This window comes from Balaenoptera acutorostrata, chromosome 15, assembly GCF_949987535.1.
Source record: "Balaenoptera acutorostrata chromosome 15, mBalAcu1.1, whole genome shotgun sequence".
Taxonomy (NCBI): Eukaryota; Metazoa; Chordata; class Mammalia; order Artiodactyla; family Balaenopteridae; genus Balaenoptera; species Balaenoptera acutorostrata.
In genome coordinates, this window is record NC_080078.1 from 16097472 (window position 1) to 16117048 (window position 19577).

At 45.4% G+C, this 19577-nt stretch overlaps 1 protein-coding gene across 3 annotated transcripts in view; it reads left to right on the forward strand.

Annotated features, from left to right (window-relative positions):
• The window catches only part of BCL7C (BAF chromatin remodeling complex subunit BCL7C), a 38293-nt gene that overhangs the window by 2515 nt on the left and 16201 nt on the right, over positions 1 to 19577 (forward strand). For 2 of the 3 annotated variants that reach the window (XM_057529460.1, XM_007186432.2), the window contains one exon: positions 634 to 719. In XM_057529460.1, the coding sequence (XP_057385443.1) occupies positions 634 to 719 (86 nt within the window). Of the gene's footprint in view, positions 1 to 633; positions 720 to 1271; positions 1462 to 19577 lie in introns of those variants that run through there. The other variant, XM_007186431.3, reaches the window with a different exon arrangement.

The window sequence follows — 19577 nt, forward strand, 5'->3', positions numbered from 1 at the left end:
CAATGGCTGCCTGTGACCTTTGACTTCTCAGCCTGGCGCTCCAGGCCCTTCGTGAACTGTCCCCTGCTGACCTCATTGTTCCCTTCCAAGAACACCATGGCTTGGGCCTATGTTCTGTGTTGTCTAGATCATACCACACGCTTGTGTACCTTTACTAATATAAAAACAATAATTGGCATTTATTGAGCACTTACTGTGTGCCGGGCACTGTAGTAATGGCTTTTCCTGTGTTATCTCATTTAATTCTTACAACAGTCTCAGGTGGTAACTACTGTAATCATCTCCATTTTACAGGTGGGGAAAACAGGCTTAGAGCAATTAAGTCACTTGCCCAGGGCCAGGATTCGAACCCAGGCAGTCCAACCCCAGAATCTGGGCTTGCCAAGCTTCTGTTCCCTCTGCCTGAAATGTACTCCAGCTCCCCATTTGTCTACCTGATCAAATCTACTCACCCGTCAAGATCCCACCTAAATGTCCTTCCTGTGTTTTCTTCCTGGGTTGCAGCTGGGTGACTGGCTCCCCTCTCAGTGCTCCCACAGCCCGCGGGCTTATGTGACTGGTGTGTTTCCCTCTCGGTCTGTGCTGTGGCACAGAGCAGCTGCTCAGGGAACACCTGTTAATTTCATGTTCCAGATCCTGGGGGCGTAACCGCAGGCGGCACGGATGAGCCTCCAATGCTGACCAAGGAGGAGCCTGTTCCAGCACTGCTGGAGGCTGAGGTGAGAGAGGCTGGGAGGCCGGACTACCAGGTCTTGGAGGGAATGGGGGCTCTGGGGTAGCCAAAGCCTTGGGGGCTGCACTCTTGAGGTCCAGGTGGGAAATGTAGACCGTGGACACAGCTAAAGGCTATTAGGCTGGGTTCTTGGGACTGAAAAGAAAAGGGTGTTTTAGAAACAAAATCCTGCGGGCTGGATTGGGGCTGATTTGAGACCATTAAAAGCCTGAAAAGATCATGGTGCACCTCCAAGTATTTTTTTTTTTAATCCTAAGTATGTAATTAGCTTAAGAAAGTCCCCTACAAACTTCTGACTTTTCCCACAAGGACTACTGTGATACGTTTTCGAGAAATATCAAATGTCAACTTCTTCCCCCCAAACGGTGTTGTTGTTGTTTCCGGCGCCCTACTTAATCTGCGTCCTGGGGCCCTGGCCCTGGGCTAGACTCCCGGGTCCGGGAGGGGAGTGGAGTGGAGGCTTTCGAGAAGGCATAGGCAAGGAGGCTGCACTCCTGGGTTTGGGTGGAGCTCATGCCTGTCCACCCTTCCTCTCCAGGCCCCTGAAGCTTACCCCGTCTTTGAGCCAGTGCCACCTGTCCCCGAGGCAGCCCAGGGTGATACAGAGGACTCGGAGGGCGCCCCCCCACTCAAGCGCATCTGCCCAAATGCCCCTGACCCCTGAGAAGCCGGCCTGCCTGTCCTGTCGCCCCAGGGGTCCCTTTGGCTTTTTACAAATAAAGACCCTTTTGTAATTTTGTGTCATGTCATTTCCCCGTCAGGGCTGGGGAGGGTCTTTGGAGACAGTTTTGTCTCACGCTCCATTTCTCAGATGGGGTCACTGAGGCTCTGAGAGGACCTACCTGTAGTCACACCCTGAGTCAGACATGGAAGAGGGGTTTGAGCCAGGACCCTGCCTCCCCAGCACTCCCTCCACCCTGTCCTGTCCCCCTTACCTTTGACCCTTCCTTCAGCCCTCCTGCTCTGGGAATCCCAGGACCCCTTTTCTTCCTGCTCAGCCCTCCCCTGGGCCCAGCAATTACCAAAGCTCTGGGCAGCTAGGCCCGTGATTCCCATTCACACACAGGAACACAGAAGCCCAGAGGGACTTTGGGGCCTGGGATGACCTAACCCATTCCCTGCTGTCATGAAGCTACAGCATCATTCCTCCCTGCCTCTGCTTAGCCATTCCTCCACTGGAACCCCTGCCCACACTTCTGGTTGAATCTTGCTTGTCTTCGGCTCAGTCACTACCTTCTCCAGGAAGCCTTCCCCAGGCTCAGTGAGTTTCCCCCCTTCGGGCTCCCACAACCCCGTGTGCTTCTTTCCCTTTGTCTCAGCATTTATCAGGCTGTTTGGGGATGGTTGGTTTGTGTGTCTATCTCATCCACTAGGCTGCAGGCTCCTGAGAGCAGAACTTGGTCCCAGCCTTGCCTAGCAGCACACTAGGCATAGAGCAGTCACAGCAATTGTTTGGTGAATGAATGAATTAATGAATGGGCTGAGGCTCTCCAGGAAGGCTTCTCTGAGTAGGTGGCACACAAGCTTGACTCTGAGACATGTACCTCAGTGTGGTAGATCTGAAGTCAGAAGTCCTGGTGAAAGTCCTGGCTCTGTTACTCACTAGCTGTGTGGCTCTATGCTGGCTGTTTCCCCTCTCTGAGCCTTAGTTTGTTCATCTGAGCAATGGGGACAATAACTAGGCCTCATCTGCTGCAGTGGGTTGTGGGAAACTTCAAATAATAAAAGGGTACCTTCACTCTGTGCCTGTAAGAGAGTCAGAGTCAGGTGTATTAGCCCTATTTTTATTTTTAACAAAGGAAGAGACTAAGGTTCAGAGAAGACCAAATTGAAACTTTAAAGAACTTTTTAAAAAATTCAGGGTGTTTCCTGACAGCAGCTTCAGTAGTAATATTTGAGCCAGGCTGGCCAGGGGAGCCAGGTGTGCAGTGATGTGGTACATTCATTTCTTGTTGCCGCCTAACAAATTACCACAATTTTAGTGGCTTAAAACAATGCAAATGTATTATTTTAGCATTCTGGAGGTTAGAAATCCAAAATTACTCTCAGTGGGTTAAAGTAAAAATGTCGGCAGGGCTGGTTCCTTCCAGAGACTATAGGGGAGAATCTGTTTGCCTGCTTTTTCCAGCTTCTGCAGACCACCTGCATCCCTTGAGGCCCCTCCCTCCATCTTCAGATCCAGCAGCATAGCATCGTCCAAACTCCCTTTCTGTCTGTGCTTCCATTGTCACATCTGCTTCTCTGACTCTCCTGCCTCCCTCTATTAAAGACTCTTGTGATTACATTGGACCCACCTGCATAATCTAGGCTAATCTTCCCAGCTCAAGATTGTTAATTTCATCACATCGGCAGAATCTTATTTGCCATGTAAAGTAACATATTCACAGGTTCTGGGGATAGGGCCTGGACATCTTTGGAAGGCCATTATTCAGCCTCAGCACAAGTGGTAAAAATCTCAGCCATTTCTAGGGTGTGTGGGTCATCTCTTTATTCCCCTGAATCACCTCATGTGGTAATGAGAGTGCTCTGTAAAATGTAAAGTGCTTTGTATGGATTAGTAGTACAGTGTTAAGGCCCAGAATTCAGGCTCTGGGTTAGAATCTCAGCGTCTCCATTCATTCACTGTGTGACCTTGAGCAAGTGACTTAACCTCTCTGTGCCTCAGTTTTCTCATCTGTACAATGGGGATAATAGTAACATCAGCCTGGTGAGATTATTGTGAGGATTAAATGAGGCAATACATGGAGAGAGAGTCCTTGGCTTGGTACATAGTAAGTGCTCAACAAATGGCAGCTGTTTTTCCTATTACCCCATTTTACAGATGAGGATATTAGGGGGTAGGGGTAGAGGTCAGAGACTCACCTGCCAGTGAGACTGGGGAGGAAGAGTCATTTCTGAGTAGGCTTGAAAGGCTAAAGTTTGAGCCTTCCCCATTCCTATCCCTCTCCTGGCCCAAGGCCCCAGTCCCCGGGCAGCTGTCCCTTAGCCCAAGCCTGCCCTCACCTTTTCTGTAGCCTACTCTGTAACCTGGTTTAAAAGCCACCTCTTCCATAGCCATATCCCTGACCATCACCTTGCCATGCCATCCCCACCTCCTCCCCACATCCACACTCTCTTTTTGGAAATTCTTCACCCTTGGCTCTCAGGCCCTAGCCTCCAGTGCTCCGCAATTCTCTTCCCCTATGTCACTCTCTCCTTTTCCTGATCCCTTAAATATCTCTCGCTCTGGCCTAGCTCTTTTCATGAACACTCTCCCTGCTAGGTCCCACCTACTCCTTGAATTAATGGTTCCCAAGTCTCTGCCTCCCAGTTCTGCCCCCTACCTCCAGGCTCAAAGAGCCAAATGCCTTCATAGGACGTCCCACAGATCCTCAGCCTAGCCCTCCCCCCAACCTGTTCCCAGCATCCCCTCTGGGATTCCCCAGAAATGGCCCACAATCCCAGGAGTTGGCTAAGATGGGAGCACCCAGAAGTCAGAGTCAACATCCCATGAGTCACCCTGTCCCCTTAAGTCCTTGTCCTAAATAACCCTCCCACTTGCCCCTTTCGTTAGGGCCCCACTGTTTTGCTGGTGCCTCCCAGTGAGTTTCCCTGCTTCGCTCTGGCCCATCAGCAATCCATTGTCCACCCAGCAGCTGGGCGGTCTCAGAAACCTGAATCTGCCCATGATGCTGCCCGGGGTTAAAACCCTCCAGTCCCCTCATTACCTGCAGGATGGCACCACACTCCGCCTCTTCCTCCCATCCCTGCACAGCTACCCTTGGAACTGCCTATAATCACCCCCACACACTTTGCTTTTTTCCTCACCTCTGCGGCTTTGCTCATGCTGTTTGCTCGGCCGGGAGTGCCCTTCTCGTCCCTCTTCATCTGGGAGATGGCTTCTTGTTTTTCAAACCTCAGCTTCCTGGTGTGGTCTTCTCTCCTCTCCTTGTGCCCCCTGTCCCCTCTTCTGCCGTTTCCCAGAGCATCAGGAATTCTCTTGTGATGGTCGATGTTGGCTTCGGTCTCCAGCACCAGACTGCAAGCTCCACGAAGGCAGGGGAATTCCTTTATTCATAGCAACGTGTATTTATTGTGCACTTACTGTTTGCCGGGTACTATTCTAGGCCCTGGGGATACAGCATAGGCAAGATGGAAAAATATCCTTGCCTTCATGGAACTTAGCTTCAGTAAATTAGATTATATGTAGAAAGTTAAAAGTACTGCGGAAAAAATCGAGTAAGGGAAGTGGGGAAAGAGCAGATTGCAATTTTAAATAGGGAGGTCAGGGGAGGCCTGACTGAGGAGACATTTGAGAAAAAGCTTGAAGGAAGTGAGGGAGAAAGCCTTGCACATACCTGAGGGAAATGCATTCCAGGAAGAGGGAACAGCCAGTGCAAAGGCCCTGAGGGGGCACATGCCTGGAAATGAGATCAGTGCCTCTGGAGCAGAGGGAGGAGGGAGAGAGTGGTGGGAAGTGAGGTCAGGTCAGCAAGGGCCTCAGAGGCAGGACAGGCACATAACCTGTCATTCAAACTTTGAGGATAAAAGAGGATGTATTAATAATTATGCCCAGATAACACGTGATACGGGATAACCAGGATGTAAGTTTATCCTGCTTGGAGGCCATTGTCAGGACTTTGGCTTTTATTCTGGGTGAGATGAAGAGCTATTGAAGGGGTCTGCGCAGAGGAGTAACATGATCAGACTTAGAGGGTTTTTTCCCTTAATATTTTATTATAGTTTTAAAGTTTACAGCAAAATTGGAAGAATTGTACAGGTAACACTGATGTACCTACCACCTAGATTCTATAACATTTTACTGTGTTTGCTTTATCACATAGCCCTATCCATCCATCTAACAACCTTTCTTATTTTCTTGATACATTTCAAAATAAGTTGCAGACAATGGTATACTTCCCTCTCTGCACTTCGGCATGCATGTTTTTCACTAGAGTCCAGTATTTATTTACAGGTTTTTCTTTTCCTGTAAAAAGAAAAACTATTCATATAGCAAACTGCACAGGTGTTAACTGTGATCCAGTGAGTTTCAACAAATATATAATTTGCATAATGCAAGCCCTTATCAACTATATCACTATCCCCCCCCCCGGAAAGTTTCCTGTTGCCCCTTCCCTGTCCCCAGCTCCCTACAGGCAGCGCTGTTCTGATTTCGGTTTTGATGAGGTTAACCTATTGTTGAACTTCGCATGCGTGGAATGTATGTACTCCTTTGCATCCGTTTTCTTTCACTCAGCATAATGTTTTTGAGAGTCATCCACACTGTTACTTGGATCAGTAGTTTGTTCCTTTCTATTGCTGGGTTAGATGCCATAGACTTGTCTTTGACTAGGATCCCTCTGCTGGGTGGAGAGCAGATGGGTCCAAGTCCTCTGCCTGTTTCTATTTCCCTGCACAAGCCTGTCAAGGCTGGGGCTCAGAGCCCTGGATGAGTACATCCCAGGGAGATGGATAGCCTTTTCTCAGGGACCTTTCTAGAATGGAGAGTCTATGGCATCAGTCCCCCAGAAATCTGGGGAGACAGAACGATATCAGAGGTAGGATCTAAGGTGACCAAGCATTCTGGTTTGCCCAGGACTTTCCCCATGTTAGCCCTTCAAATTCCATTCCCGGAAATCCCTCAGTTCTCGGCAAACTGGGATCCCACCACTGCCCCTAGTCTCCCAGGCCCTTTCTCACTCCAGACTACACTTCCTTCCTTCTAAGAATTGATTCTCCTTAAACTCCAAACTGGTCTGCTGCTCCCTTGCTCTAAAACTTCCCATGGCTCCCCATGGCTTTGCCTGGCAACCCAAAGAATATACTCAGCCTATGGCAGTGGTTCTCAAACTTTGCTGCATATTGGAACCACCTGGGAAATTTTGATGTCTGGCTTCTACCCCCAGACATTTTCATTGGTATAGGATGCGACTTAGGCATTGGCCCCACAGGTGTGACTGGTTGGTGACCCCCAGGTCCCCACACAGGGCAAGTGAAAGGGAAGAGCACAATAACTTACTTTCCATTCCCTTATATTCATCTGTTGGCAGTGGCTTTTCTGCCTGTCCCCTCCTTTGTTCCTCCAGTCAGCTCTGGGATGCAACTGTGGTGTAGTGAAGGGTCAGGATGCAGAATAGGAATGGAGGTATTCCAGATTCAATTGATTTGTACTAACTGTGTGATCTTGGGCAAGTCATTTCCCTGTCTAGACCTTAGTTGCCTCATCTGAAACATGAAGCCAATATTATCTTTTCCATAAACAGTAAGTCCCCTACATACGAACCTTCAAGTTGTGAACTTTCAAAGATGCGAATTACGTTCACACATCCAATCACGTAAGTTAGTTCACGTGTCTGGCGTACATTGTCACCTGCGTGCATCCTCTACAAGTGGTTGTGCTTTTGTGTACTTTACTGTACAGTATTGTATAGGGTACAGTAGTACAGTATCTTTATTTCAAGCCCAGGATGTCTGGAAGCAAGTGTAAAAGCAGTGGTGTTGTAGCTGGTACTGCTAAGAAGCGCCAAGCGATAATGATGGAAACAAAAGTGAAAATAATTGAGAGAGTGGAGCGACGTGAAAAGATGGTAGATGTCACTCGTTCTTATAACATGAATCGTTCAACCATCAGCACGATTCTAAAGAACAAGGACAAGATCATGGAACATGTGAAGTCTGCTGTGCCGAAGATGTCGACAATAGTATCGAAGAAGCGTGGAAAAGTGATGGAGGAGATGGAGAAACTTCTCAGAGTGTGAGTGCAGAATCAGCATCAGCGTCGAGTCCCGCTCAGCTTATGCCGATTCAAGAGAAAGCTAAAACCCTTTATGAAGACTCAAAGAAGAAACACAGCGAAGAATCAGAGGGTGCATCTTTTAATGCCAGCCATGGCTGGTTTCATCGGTTCCAGGCTAGAGCCAACCTTCAAAACCTAAAAGTAAGTGGTGAGGCAGCGAGTGCAGACACGGTAGCTGCCCGGGAGTTTCCTGAAACACTTCAAGAAATTATTGATGAAGGCACGTACTGTACTAATGAAGACCTGATGGAATTGGAGGCCCAGAGGAAGGGCGAAGAGAGACAAGAGGAAGAAGAAATAACTGAAGAACCGAAGAGATTCACGATGCAGAAAATGGCAAGGGGATTTTCTTTCTTTTTTTTTTTTTTTCTTAAATTAATTAATTAATTAATTTATTTATTTTTTGGCTGTGTTGGGTCTTCGTTTCTGTGCGAGGGCTTTCCCTAGTTGCGGCAAGCGGGGGCCACTCTTCATCGCGATGCGCGGGCCTCTCACCATCGAGGCCTCCCCCGTTGCGGAGCACAGGCTCCAGACGCGCAGGCTCAGCAGCTGTGGCTCACGGGCTTAGTTGCTCCGCGGCATGTGGGATCCTCCCGGACCAGGGCCCGAACCCACATCCCCTGCACCGGCAGGCAGACTCTCAACCACTGCGCCACCAGGGAAGCCCGGGGATTTTCTTTATTTGAGGAGGCACTGTTAGTTTTTGAGGCACAGGACCTGAACGTAGAACAGTACACGAAGGTTGCAGCAGCCGTTCAGCATGCAATCCAGTGCTACCATGTCATCTACAACAAGGAGAAAAGAGCTACTACCCAGACATCACTGGATCGTTTTTTCAAGAGGGTTGATATAATTGAATCCAGCAAGGAACCAGAACCTGTGCCATCAACGTTAGGCGTGAGTGAAATTGAAGCTTGCCCTCCGTCTCCTATTGCTGAGGATCCTTCAGCTCTACCATCTCCCACCTCCTCTCCCTCCTCCAGTCAGTAACTCTTCTTGCCTGTTCACTTGATACCAGCCCCTGTATGCCAGCTGTTGTAGTGCACTGCTGTACTTTTCAAGGTACTGTACTGTAAAATTGTTTTATTTTTTGTTTGTTTGTTATGTATTATTTGTGTGAAAAGTATTATTAACCTATTACAGTACAGTACTATATAGCCGATTGTGTTAGTTGGGGTACCTAGGCTAACTTTGTTGGACATACGAACAAATTGGACTTACGAACGTGCTCTCGGAATGGAACTGGTTTGTATGTAGGGGACTTACTATATATATATATATGTGTATATATATATATATATTTTTTAAATCTTTTCCTCATCTATCTTTGACCCGTGTCAGGAGCAGAGTGAACCAAGTGCAGATCACGCACGGAGAAGCTGTATGTAAACCAAATTTTTGTGAATCGAATAATATTTCCGATCTTTAATTTTTAAAATCACCGGTAGGACTACAGGCACTCTGGGAAATGTAGGAAATGCAGTGCTAAAGAAACGAAAGTAAAAGTCTGTTATAATCGATTATAACCCCAGTTGAGGTTTTACTGTATCTATTTTAAGATATTGTGAGGGAGCCAGAGAGAGTCGGTTGGGATCAATGAAAACAGCCCTAAATGGGGCGCCAGGGCTCTGGTTCAGCTGCCGTGTGACTTCAGTCACCTTGTCTGTAGAATTGGACCCACAGACCCGGCTCCTTTCCCTGCCTTTGGTGAAGCTTCCTGGAAACAAAGGAGGGCAGTGTGCCTCGGAAACGGCCGAGCGCGGGGAGGGCGCCCCGCGGCGTCTCAAGCGTTAAGGGCACCGAGCGCCCAGCCGGGGTCCTAGAGAGGCCGCGGCGGACTTCCGGTCCGGGCGCTCCGGACAAGATTTTCCCCAGGGCTGCGGGGCTGCGGGGCGCGGGTGGGGGACTGTTCCGCCGAGGTTGTGTCTGCTCTACAGCAGCAGATCAGGGTCACCTAGGACTGGACCTGCGGACGTGTCCCCTTCCCCCGAGTTCCTGACCAGCATTTTTGACCGTGGGCAGCATCTGAGACCCTCTGGGCCTTTGTCTCCCCGGCTGTAATGCCGGCGTGAGGATCCCGGGACTAGCCGATCACAGTCGGTTTCTTTTATTTACTTGCCCCTGGGAATCCACTGTCTCCCCATTATACCGTCCAGGAAACCGAGGCCCAGCAAGAGAATGTGACTTTGGAATGGCAAAGACAAGCTTTCCCACCAGTGTATCTAGTCCGGGCAGAGGCATATTTCAAAGCCACATCCCTTGATTCTTAGCGCTGCTGCTCCAAGAGTTTAAGGACATTTATGATGAGAGCCACTATTGAGAGCTTACTTTGTGTCAGGAGCGGTGCATACATACCTCGGGAGATGTCCACATTTTACAAGTAAGAAAAGTGAGGTTCAGGGCGATTTTCTCCACAGTCATGATGCAGGACAGTGGGTGAGTAGCGAGGGTTATAAACCAGGTTTGTGCGACTTGACTGGCAGATCTGTTTGGGGGAATATTAGCTAACATTGAGTGCTTATGACTGAATCCTTTCATAAGGGGGCAAAAGCTTACCACAGGGAGATGATGGGGAGCGGGGGGTGCTCACCGACCTGGTTAAGTTAAATAATAGTGGTCCTGGTTCAGGTATCTTTGCATCCTTTCATTCACCTCAAGGACAAAAAAAATAAGATTTAACAGTTTTCTCTTTTTATTAACAACTTTTATTGAGAGATCATTCATATACCATACAATTCACCCATTTAAAGTGTACAATCTAGTGGTTCTTTAAGTATATTCAAAGAGTTGTGCAGCTATCACCACAGTCAACTTTAGAACATTTTCATCACCCTCAAACCATACCCATTAGCAGTCATCCCCATTCTCCTCCAGCCCTAGACTGTCACTAATCTACTTTCTGTCTCTATAGACTTGGCTATTCTGGACATTTCATATACAGCCATAAGTGGCCTTTTATGACTGAGATAATCTTTTTTAAACAAAGTCCTGGCCTTGAGCTCAGAGCTTTGGCCTATAACCATGGCAAGCGAGAATTGAATACCAACATTTTGATTTTGTTATATTTATTTTTTACCATTCTAGGGTAAGTGATAGGTACTTCCTGTTTATGGTAGTGATATAAAGTTTCCTTCTTGAATAAATGTTTTTCCATTTTAAAAGTTGATATTTTTAAAGGACAAGATTAAGCAAATAGTAGAGATGGTGTACAAGTGTCTGAAGGTTGGGAACAGGGGATGTGAATGAAGTTTGGAAAACACTAGGTTGTCTGATTTGAGGCTTTCCAGGACGCAGTTGGAAAACCACCCTATTATTCCAATTCAATCTCCTAACAATTCCTAAGAGGAAGTGCATCATTTTACTGATGAAGAAACAGGTATAGGGACTTCGCTGGGGGTGCAGTGGTTAAGACTCTGCACTCCCAATGCAGGGGCCCTGGGTTCAATCCATGGTCAGGGAACTAGATTCCACATGCATGCCGCAACTAAGAGTTCACATGCCACGACTAAGGAGCCTGCGTACTGCAACTAAGGCGCCAGTGAGCCGCAACTAAGGATCCCGCAAGCCGCGACTAAGGAGCCCACCTGCTGCAACTAAGGAGCCCACGTGCCACAACTAAGGATCCCTCAAGTCACAACTAAGGACCCTGCAAGCTGCAACTAAGGAGGCCACCTGCCGCAACTAAGACCCAGTGCAACCAAATAAATTAAAATAAAAAAAAAACAGGTATAGAAAAGTTAACTATGGTAACTTGTCCAAGGTCACACAGCTACTGACAGAACCTAGACTTAACCTAAGGTCTCTTTAATTCCAAAGACTACCTATTAACCAAGTTTGAAAGTAAAACTGGGGGTGAGGAATGGAGTAGCAGGCTTGAGAGAGGACTCTAGCCACTAGACCAAAACATGTGGGGACCAGGCTGGTTGTTTTGGGTATCCCTTCAAACAAATAATCAAATATTTTTTTAAAAAACAATGTAATTTGTGACTCTAAGCAGAGATTCCATCTCAGGTACTGTTGGGGCTTTCTTCCTCTCTCAAGGGCACACCAGAATCCAAGAAGTGTTGCCTGGATACCTAGGGGTGTGTGCATGTGTGTGTGTGTGTTGGTGCCAGGGAGGGTCTAATCCCTTGTTCATCTTGGCTGCTGTTGGCATCGCTGTCCAAGGGACAGTGGTCCTTTAAAGTCCATGGCTTCTGCCCCATACCACATGCAAGGCACCAGAATCTAGGGCTGCCTGAGATTCCTTGTACGCAGGATCCCATGATTCCTGGAATATCAGGCAGCCACCTACTCCTAGGACTGGCTAGTTTCATGGAGCACAGCCTTGGGGCATGTGCCAGGACTCCCTCTCTCCCCTTCCAGGCCTGGGGACTTTTCCATCCCTTGCCATCACCTCCACCAAGACCCTCTGCCTCCCACCCTCCTACCCTTCTTAATACACTTCATATTCTTTCACTGTTGGCTTTAATAGCACATTAAACTCAGAGCCCATTTCCATTTAAACTAGTTTCTTTTCCTCGAGGGCAGGGAGCTTAATTTTTAAATCTTAACTTTAAAAATGTAGCATACAGAAGCCAAACATACTTGGTCCTCCACTCACATAGCTGTGCAATTCAGCTTGGACCCAAACTTGAAGTTAATCACACCTATCCTCCTTCAAAGGCAATTAGGGTCCATTGTTATTCAACTTGCGTGAGAATCACACCTATCCTCCTTCAAAGGCAATTAGGGTCCATTGTTATTCAACTTGCGTGAGAATCTCAACCCTCACTCCAAGCAGTTTAGATCTAAGAATAATTTGGGCCCATATAGAACCAAATAGCTAACCCTGAGCCAGGTAAAACTCTAAGAAACTACATGCATAATCTCACAAAAATCATTTCAACAACTCTGTGAGATAAGTATGATTATTGTGTCCATTTTACAGATGGGAAAACTGAGGCACGGAGAAGTTAAGTCACTTGTCCAAGGTCCCCCAGTCAGTAAATAGTAGAGGCAGATGTGAGTCCACGTAGTCTGATTGGAGAGCGTGTGATCTCTAACACAGAGCACAGACTCTGAAGTCAGACTATTTCCTCCATCATCTACAGCGAAATTTTAGTGTTCCCTATTCTTCCCAACTTTCTAATGAAAGCAGGCTTTTTCTTTTTTTTAATTTTTATTTATTTATTTTTGGCTGCGTTGGGTCTTCGTTGCTGCGCGCGGGCTTTCTCTAGTTGCGGCGAGCAGGGGCTACTCTTGGTTGCAGTGCACGGGCTTCTCATTGCGGCGGCTTCTCTTGTTGCAGAGCACGGGCTCTAGGCGCGCGGGCTTCAGTAGTTGTGGCATGCGGGCTCAGTAGTTGTGGCATATGGGCTTAGTTGCTCCGCAGCATGTGGGATCTTCCCAGACCAGGGCTCGAACCCATGATCCCTGCACTGGCAGGTGTATTTTTAACCACTGCGCCACCAGGGAAGTACGAAAGCAGGCTTTTTTTTTTTTTTTCCTTTTTTTTTCAATTTCAAAATTAAACTCAAAGACCACTGTAAAGAGAGTATTCCTGTAAAGAAAGGAGTCTCACAGTCTGCTCTAAGGAGACATTTTCTGCCACGGCTTTCAGAGCAGCAAGTGGGCTGAGGGGCTTGGAGTTTGGGGGAAAGGAGATGGGGATCCTTGAACCTTGTGGGGAGCAAGGACATGATGGTAACAGTGGCTCCCATTGACTGGGTCTTCCTAACATGCCAGGCCCTAGGTTAAGTGCTGGATAGATGGGTATATGTAATGTGTATGTTTACATGAGACACACACTAGAGGTCAAGTTTTTATCCACCGCCCTACTCTACACTTCTAGATTTTTAGAGGGGAGATTTTTAGAGATCACTTCATCATACCTCCTAATTTATAGGTGAGGAGTCATTTCGGTTCATTCCTCAACAGCCATGGAAGTTCTGTTCTATGCTGGGCCCCATGCTGAGCTCTTAGGAAAGATAGAAAAGACCAATTCAAGGTGTTAGCAATAGGAATCTCTGGGTGGTAGGAATATAGTGTTACTCTTATTTTTTGCTTATCTGTATTTCTGTACCTTCTTTCTTTCTTTCTTTCTTGGCCATGCCGTGTGGCTTGTGGGATCTTAGTTCCCTGACCAGGGATCGAACCTGGGCCCTCGGCAGTGAAAGCTTGGAGTCCTAACCACTGGACCACCAGGGAATTCCCTGTATTTTCTTTTTCATAATAAAATAAAAATAAGTTCCCCCCCCATTATGCCCCTACATGTACAGTACTCTTTCTCCAGTTTAAATGATTACATACCTCAAAACCCCCATGGTGGGAGAAATTCCAGTTAAGGAATTCAAGACCTTGTACTAGAGAGGTGTCCCCCTAATTCACATGGCAGCTGCATCTGCAGTCCCATCTGAGCAAATGTCATGACACCCCACTTTCCTCCTCTCAAATCCCCAATGGGCCCAGGAATTGGCATCTGAACCCAATTTTCCATAGCAGTGATTCTCAGTGGGGCCTGAGCATTCAGAAAAGTATAGGGCAGATTTGATTTTCATAATTTCTGAGGCTGCTACAGGGATGCAGTTAGCAGGGCCGAGGGATGGTGGTCATCCTATAATTCACCAGGCAGCGTCCACAGCAAAGGTCATGCCCAGAACGCCAGTGGACTCCTGTAGGCTGTCCTGGTGGCCTGGGAGGTGTTTGGGCCTGGAAATACTGCCCAACTGGATCATGCCTACCCAGCTGATCAGATCTAACCTCTTGGGAAGTTTGAAAGCCAGACCCAGAAAAAAGTGAACTGAAACAGCAGGGGCCATGAGAGCCCATATCAGGAGTCTGGGGGGGGTCACTGTGCTGGGAGTGAATGTGCCACTTCTAAGGAACAAGGACGTTCCAGGGACCCCATGACTTCCGTGGGTCTCAAAGGGCATGACCAATGTCCCAGGTGTCTTTGAGGCTCCACCATAAATGCTCAGCAGCTACATGGGATATATAAACCTATGAAAAATCCTACACATTTTTTTCTTTTACTTAAAGTTATTGAATAGGCATAGAGTGGCATTTTAAATATTTTTAAACTACTTCCTCTATTAATGGATATTCTATATACCCTTCCTTATTTTCTTGAAATGTTTTAGGATGCATTCTTTCTGTGGGTTATTTTGGGATAGGTAGCATGCCCTCTGAGAGGGATATTCTTCTATGGAATGTTTGTTGCCTTTTTAATTTTTACAGCTCCACGTCCCAAGGTCATAACAAGGAATGATTTGAAATTTGTATGAACTGGATCTGAAATCCTCAGAGTTGCCTATAAGTTGAACAGAAAGAAGTAAATTCACATATTTAAGAGTTTGGATAAGTAGACTTTGTGACTGGGGAAGTATTATACCCCTGAACAACATCTAGCTAAATATTTTGTTCAATATATAATTTTTGTTAATTAAAATAATTAACATTATAGGCTCAGAGAGGGAAAGCAATTGGCTCAGAGTCACACAGCAAGTTAGTGCAAAGCTAGAACTACAACTTTGGTTCCTTATCTTGAAGCTCAGTGCTCTTTCCATTCGTTCTCTCCCCATGACTGTTGACTCACAAAGCTATGGGCAAGGAGGAAGTTTAGCTTAAGAGTGAAGCTGGGGGAATTCCCTGGCAATCCAGTAGTTAGGACTCTGCACTTTCAGTGCCAAGGGCCTGGGTTCAATCTCTGGTCCAGGAACTAAGATCCACGCAAGGCATGCAATGCGGCCAAAAATATATATAAGATAAAATTTAAAAAAGAGTGAAGCTGAAAAGAAAAGGAAGATGAAGTAGAGGTCATAACAGGAAGGCAAACATCTTAAAGCTTTTTTGTTGTTGTATCAGTATTCTATTGTTGTAGCAAATTACCACATGTTTGGTGGCTTAAAATAACATAGATTTATTATCTTACAGTATTGGAGGTCAGAAGTCCAACATGGGTCTCACTGGGCTAAAATCAAGGGGTAGGGAGCGCTGTGTTCCTTCCGAGGCTCTAGAGGAGGATCCGTTTCCTCGCCTTTTCCTGCGTCCGGAGGGACTCCATAGTCCTTGGCTCGTGGTCCCCTTCCCCCTTCTTCAGAGCAGCAATGTTGCATCTCTCTGACCATTCTTCCACAGTTACATCTCCCTCTGACCATAACCAGAAAAGGTTTTCCAATTTTAAGGACTCGTGTGATTACACTGGCCACCTGGATAATCAAGGATAATGTCCCTGTCTCAAGGACTTCAATTTAATCACATCTGCAGAGTCCCTTCTGCCATGTAAAGTAACAGATTCACAGGTTCTGGGGATTAGGATGTGGACATTTTAGGACATTAGACAAAGGCCATTATTCTCCCTATCACAATTATGAAATATCATGCATAGACATTCATAAAGAAATAGCTTAACATGATATTATAGAACAAAATACCCTCATAACCACCACTCAAAACCAGAAATAAACATTGCCAGAATCTTGGCAAGAACTCTTCCCTCAATCTTGTTTTTTTGGTTGCATTTGCCTGAAAATTTTTTGTCCATTTATCTGAAACATTTTTGTCACTTTATGTGTTTCCTATAAATTGCTTATAGCTAGATTTTAAAGTCATTTAGTCTCAGTTTCTGCCTTATAATTTCATATTTATTGTAATAAACAATATACTTTTTTCTTTCTACCTTATTTTACATTTACTATTTATTTTTCATTAATGTTTTCCTGTTTGCTTTTTTTTTTTAACTTTCGTTGACTTGGTCAAGTTTCTATTTATTGCCATCCACCCTCCCCCTTTATTAAGCTGCTAGTGTTTATCTTTTCTTTCCTAGCAATCACAATTATTCTTAAATTGTTGTATCAGTACATGGTAATAATCCTACTCCTTCACCAAAATGTTTTACTTGCCCATTCCCACCCAATCTCCTGAAAGATGATACCTTTAGAATGCTGTTAACTTCCCCACTCTCCCTACTCCTGGAGTTTTACTAAGATAGTTTACAGGGTTTTTTTGTTCTAATCTATTATTAGGCTTTCCATTAAAGTTCATGACTTCTGCAAAAGAATCCTTACTTAATACCTACAGCACAAATTCCCAGTCTATCTCCTACCATTTAAACCAAACTATATATATCGCAAGATTTGTTGCTCACCTCTGCTACCCCATCTCTTCATCTTGCATTATCATGAGCTCTCAATCACTATTGAGAGAATTTCTTGAGCACTTTCCTCAGATAGGCATGCACTTGATCCATGCACTGAATCTTGTATGCTAGCAGATGTCTTTCTTTTGCCCTGGTTGAGAAGTGACACGATGACTTGTTTTGATTCTTGGGTTACATTCCTTTTCTCTTAGCAGTCTGTATTCTACTGTCTCCTAGCTCATAGGATTGCAGATGGGTGGTCTTAAACTAGTCTGATTCTTGCTCCTTTTTAAGTAACCTAGTCTTTCTATCTGGAAGCTTGCAAATTGTTGTTGTTGTTGTTTTCTACCTCTGGAACTCAGGAATTTCATCAGGATATGTCTAGATGTTTATCTTCATTCATGTCAGTCTTTTAATCTTCAGACTCAAATTTCCCTCTCCACCTGTTACTTTTCTCTCCTTTGGGGACTCCTATTATTTGTGTGTTAGGTCTTCTGGATCTGTCCTTCAAATTTACATTTAATAGTATGATTTCTTTTCCCTTATATTTTTGATGTGTTGTAAGATTTCTTCCAGTATCTTTGAGTCTCTCATTACTGACTGTGCCAATTACCAAGTATGTCTATTTTAATGATAAGTTTAGGCATTAAAGAAATAACCACAGAATGGGTCTATGGGCCACCTAGGCCCACTGAATTGGCCTGGAGTTAAGATTCCATCTATCCCCTGGCTGCTGTAAGCATCTACTTTGATTGGTGGATCACAGTGGCATTTTGGGTCCCTAGGAATGTGTCCATTAGAGCCAATGTCTAATAACCCATGAAGGGTCTGGATATTTCCTTTTACCCAGTGCACACCCTAGTAAAAGGGCCACAGGTCCCTTTGGGGAAGGCTTAGGGAAAGACTTATGATGAGTACTTGCAGCAATGGTACAAGGTCCTTCCTCAAGGAGACTTGGCATCACCCTCAGTTAAGCGGCTCTGGGTCTATGATTGACTTGGGTCTGCGAACTAGTGACAGGCTATGATTCTCCACTGTGACAACTCAAATCAGAATTTTGGCTACCAGACGTAGGGTTTCTACTGTAGATCAAGCAGAAGAGAAACAGTTCCAGAATGGTGGAGTGAGGACCTCTGAAAATTCACTCCTTCATAAAAACAAGAAGAACTCTGGCTAAAATGGTCAAAATAAGCTTTTTCAGAACTCTGAAATTAACCAAAGCCTAGCTACAACCCAAGGAGCATTTATTCCAGAAAAACAGCTGTGTCCTAGTGAAAACAGTGAACTCTGTGCAGTTTTAACTTGCCTTAGTCCCATTCTCCTCTTCACAGGTTCACAGAAACCTTGGAAAATAAAAGCCTCACAACTAAAGGAATTGTGAAAACCAGTGCTTAGTAGCCACAGGAGGGGGAACAGGTTTGAATCTCCATAACAGCTCCATTCCCAGAGAAGTGTCTCTATTTGGTAGCTCTCTGAAAAGCTCTGTTCTCAGAGTTTGTCTTTATTTGACCCGACTCAGAACTCTCCCTGTGCTACAGCCATATCCCTAGGGATATGTTGAAACATCCCTAGTTTAAAACAATCAGTGGCCATTGTTTAATATCACAGCAGCCTGAGATGGTGATACCAGTTTTGGGGTAACGAGAGGCTGGACCTCAATCCCTTGTTGGGGAACTAAGATCCCGCAAACTGTGCAGCATGGCCAAAAAATTAAAAAAAAAAGAAGCTAGGGACTTCCCTGGTGGCGCAGTGGTTAAAGCTCCGCGTTCCCAATGCAGGGGGCCCAGGTTCCATCCCTGGTCAGGGAACTAGATCCCACATGCATGCTGCAACTAAGAGTTCGTGTGCCACAACTAAGGAGCCCACATACCGCAACTCCCTAAGGAGCCTACCTGCTGCAACTAAGACCCGGCACAACCAACTAAATAAGTAAATACTAAAAAAAAAAAAAAAGAGGCTGGACAAAAAAAAGCACAAAAAAACTTGAAAGGAAAAACTAGGGAATGAAATATCCGTAGAGGGCTTTGAAAAGCCCTGACACATTCCTGGGAATCCCTATAAGGTCACAAGCATGAGTAGGGCTGTATGCACTCAGGAAAGACCTGAGAAGACCCTAAGCTCTTACCTCTAGCTGACCTTGATGCTCTGTGCAAGCAGAAGTGGGAGTTAAAGCAGTGTTGTGCACACACACACACACACATAGAGCCCCTCAGAAAAGGCTAGGAAATTTATTGGTTGAAGGCATTAGAGGAAATCTCTGTCCAATCATTAGCTGACCACTAAGCAAGCTAATTGAGCACAGACTTCAGTGGCCATGCGCAAAGAATGCAGTCTTTACAGAATTCATCTAGGAAAGTTCGTAAACAGCAGCAACAACAACAACAAAGCCTGAGGAGGGGTGGAATCAGATTTTTGGAGTTGCCACCTTATGATATTTAAGATGTCACTGTCAATAAAAAAATTTATGAGACATGCAAAGAAACAGGAAAGTATGGCCCATACAAAGGAAAAAAAGGAGTCAAAAGAAACTGTCCCTGAGGAAGTTATCAGACAAACTCTTTAAATCAGCTATTATAAATATATTCAAAGAACTAAAGGAAACCACGCCAAAAGAATCCAAAGGAAGTATGGGAATGATGTCTCACCAAACAGAGGCTATTAATAAGCATATAGAAAAATTACATTTATATTAAAAATGTGCATGTATGTATGTGTATACACATGCATACATACATATATATATATATATATATATATATATATATATATATATCAAATAGAAATAGAAATTCTGGAGCTCAACAGTACAAAAGTACAATTGAAATGAAAGATTCACTAACAGCGCTCAATAGAGGATTTGACTTGGCAGAAGAAAGAATCAACACACTTGAAGACAGGTCAATTGCGATTACTCAGTCTGAGGAATAGAAAGGAAAAAGAATGAAGAAAAA